The sequence below is a fragment of the Orycteropus afer genome, unplaced genomic scaffold, assembly GCF_000298275.1.
Source record: "Orycteropus afer afer isolate SDZICR_OR568_19922 unplaced genomic scaffold, OryAfe1.0 scaffold00065, whole genome shotgun sequence".
Lineage (NCBI taxonomy): Eukaryota > Metazoa > Chordata > Mammalia > Tubulidentata > Orycteropodidae > Orycteropus > Orycteropus afer.
The window spans coordinates 9,237,381-9,240,395 of record NW_006921652.1 but is presented as its reverse complement, the minus strand read 5'-3'; the positions used below and the strand labels follow the sequence as shown (position 1 = coordinate 9,240,395).

Sequence of the window (3,015 nt, the reverse complement as noted above, 5' to 3'; positions counted from 1 at the left end):
AAGACAGGCATATGAGTTGAACACTTACCTGAGGTAGATACTCCTTGGAGAGAACAATCATGGGAGAAAGAAGGGCTGTGTATGCACAGGGAGACAGCTCAGGGGGCAGGAGTACATGGAGGGATGGACACAGGGAAGAGGTAACTATTGGGAAGAAGTGGGAGGGGAGCTGTTGCATTTTGGTAAATTGTGGTCAATGTCATGAGACAAAGTGTATGTGAACTGCTGTATGGAAAGTCAATTTGCTCTGTAAATTTTTACCCAAATCACAATAAAAAAAAAAAATAAAGAGGTCTTTTGCAGCAGGAAAAATAAAAAAAAAAAGCTTGCAAGCAGCCATCCAAGGCACAACAATTGGTCTCTATTTACCTAGAACAATAGAAGAAGGAAAGTCAAGAATAGGAAGAGGATATGGACTGTGTGGCTAATTGCCGCCATGAACAACTGCCTTCTTTGCCATGACACCAGAAGAACTTCATAGTATCTAGCTACCATTACTGAATAGCAGTAATAGATTCTATAGTATAATCCTGATCAAAAGGGTGGAAATGCTGAACAGAATTACAAATTCTCACAGACTCTAGACTTTCTGGAGCCATAGAGGGTAGAGGAACCCCTGAAACTACTGCTCTGAGATAATCTTTAAACCTTAAATGAAAATTATTCCCTGAAGTCTTAAAACCGCACAACAGTTTCACATAATTCTTTTGAGAATTATCTATACAGGATCAAATTGACAATAGCAAATCCTTTCGATAGGAACCTTAGAGGGTAGTGAGTTTATGGTAATGGGCGAGGAACAACTCAGAAAAGAAAGGTCAGAATGGCTGCACAATTCAAAGAATGTAATCAGTGTCTCTAAATTATACATGTAGAAACTGTTGAATTGGTGCATGTTTGCTATGCATATTCTCAACAACAAAAACAAAATAAAGAAAATGTAAAGGAAAAAAAAGTGAAGACTATGGAACCAGACTGCCTGGGTACAAATTCCATCAAGTTCAACTACCTACCAGCTGGGTGAACTTGAACTTATACCACTCTAGGAGCTACCAGCAGTACTTACCTGAGGGAGCTGTTAAGAGAATGAAATAAGTTAATATTTGCAGAGCATTTTAGAGGGTCTACAACACCAAATAAGCATCTACAAGATATATTTTCAGAAGCAAACATAAAACTACCCTTTCAATTTCCAAGTGGATAATGTGTATATTTTCTATTAAAAAAAAAAAAATTCTACCCAGCAATCTTATGAACAGGGCTTACAGTCTGGTAGAGAACTACTTCAAGAAAGTATAATTCTTAACATTCATCAAATTAAAAGATTTGGGGTTAAATGGAAGGGAAAAATTACCTCATGAACTTATCTAACATGTCCTCTACCCACATGTGCATTCTCAGGAACTGAAATCCATAGTGCCAAATTAGTTTAATCATGGTAATGATAAACCAGTGACTCTCCTCAAACACCAGTTTCTCTCCATTATACACCCCCATTAGGCCATCTGAGCCCTTTACAGCAGAAAGACCTGTAAAAACAGAGAAAAGGTCAAGTCAGTGGTTTCTATGCTGATCAAGTGAAAGAAGATAATCTGCAGTTACCAAGGGACACCCTGAAGTGAGTGAATTCAGGGCTTCCCTTAGCTCCCAGGAGACACATTAAATAGAACATTAAAGGAGTTCTCCTTTTAGAATAGTATGGCACACTACACCGTCCAAAAGCAGATTCTTCAGAAGATAGGTCAGAGGATCGTGCAGAAACAACAATCTAAAAAGAGTACCAACCTAATTCAATTAAAAAACAAAAACATCAGACATGAATCTTCACGGCATCAACTGCTCCTCCTATCCATTTCAAAGAGGAAATGGATGCATAGCAAGTGTCCACAGGGCATCTGGAAGGCAGCTGAGGAAAAGGAGGCACTCCTATTCCTGTGTGAATCCTATTTTACACAACCGGATATTTCAAATAACTGGAAGGAGGACAAAATTACACAAGATGGAGTCCCTGAGGAAAGGGCCTTCAGAGGCCTGCCAGACTTCATTCACCTGTCCAGCTCTTTTCCTGGTAGGGAAGCAGTCGAATGTCCTGGGTTCTAGGACCACATCTACCTCCATGGCTGTGACTTTAAAGGCAGACACTTCATGTCTCTAGGCCTCATTTCCTCAGCTATACAAGGAGCACTAAGGTTCTTGCTAGCCCAAAACATTCTTTGACTCTTCAACAGGAATCCAGAGGTTCAAGAACTGAACCTCAGCAGCCACCCTCACCCAGCTCTATGGCTGTAATTCCAGATAACTGAAGATACAGATAACTAGTGTTCCCTTATAGGAAAGCAACTCCTAACTAAGGCAATACCAATCGCTAACAGGAAGGTGATGAAAACAGTTGTAACAACTTCTCTGTACAAAACAATTAATTAGCAAAGTAGAAAAGTTTCAGTTCCCCATCTGAGAAAAGTATCCATGGATGGTCCCACAGAGATCTGCTTAGTTTCTAAAACCAAAATCACGTACCTAGGTCCTTGACAAACCGCTTCATATGCAGATTTAAAGGATGGATGATAGAACCTCCTGACTCATAGTCTTGCCCAGCCACAGCCGTGGTGGCCAAACGGCCACCCACTTCTCCTCTTTCAAACAGGTCAATCTTCACATCCTTCCCAAATTTCTGCCGTAGATAATAGGCTGCTGAAGTGCCACCAATTCCAGCTCCAATAATTGCTATGGAGAAAAAGGTAACAGAGTTTCCCTCTTATCAGTTATAAGGGTTTGGATTTGTCAAAGGTCATTAAACTAAGATCAAGGGTTAACTTGAGAACATTATCAACAATTTGGGGAAGACTAGGACCAAAAGAAAGTGCTCTCTGGTGGCATAGTGGAAACAGTATCTGTCTGCTAACCAGGACAGCAGTTTAAACCCACCAGCTGCTCAGCAGAAGGAAGATGGGACAATCACTCTGGTAGCATAGTGCCTAAGGCATTTAACTGCTAACCAGAAGGCTGGTGGTTCAA

At 40.5% G+C, this 3,015-nt stretch overlaps 1 protein-coding gene across 1 annotated transcript in view; it reads right to left on the bottom strand.

Annotated features, from left to right (window-relative positions):
* Window positions 1-3,015, bottom strand: part of PCYOX1 (prenylcysteine oxidase 1) — a 47,212-nt gene that overhangs the window by 42,679 nt on the left and 1,518 nt on the right. The window contains exons 2-3 of the mRNA XM_007940104.2: window positions 2,518-2,724; window positions 1,355-1,529 (exon numbers count right to left, since the gene is read on the bottom strand). Coding sequence (XP_007938295.1) covers window positions 1,355-1,529; window positions 2,518-2,724 — 382 coding nt within the window. The remainder of the gene's footprint in view (window positions 1-1,354; window positions 1,530-2,517; window positions 2,725-3,015) is intronic.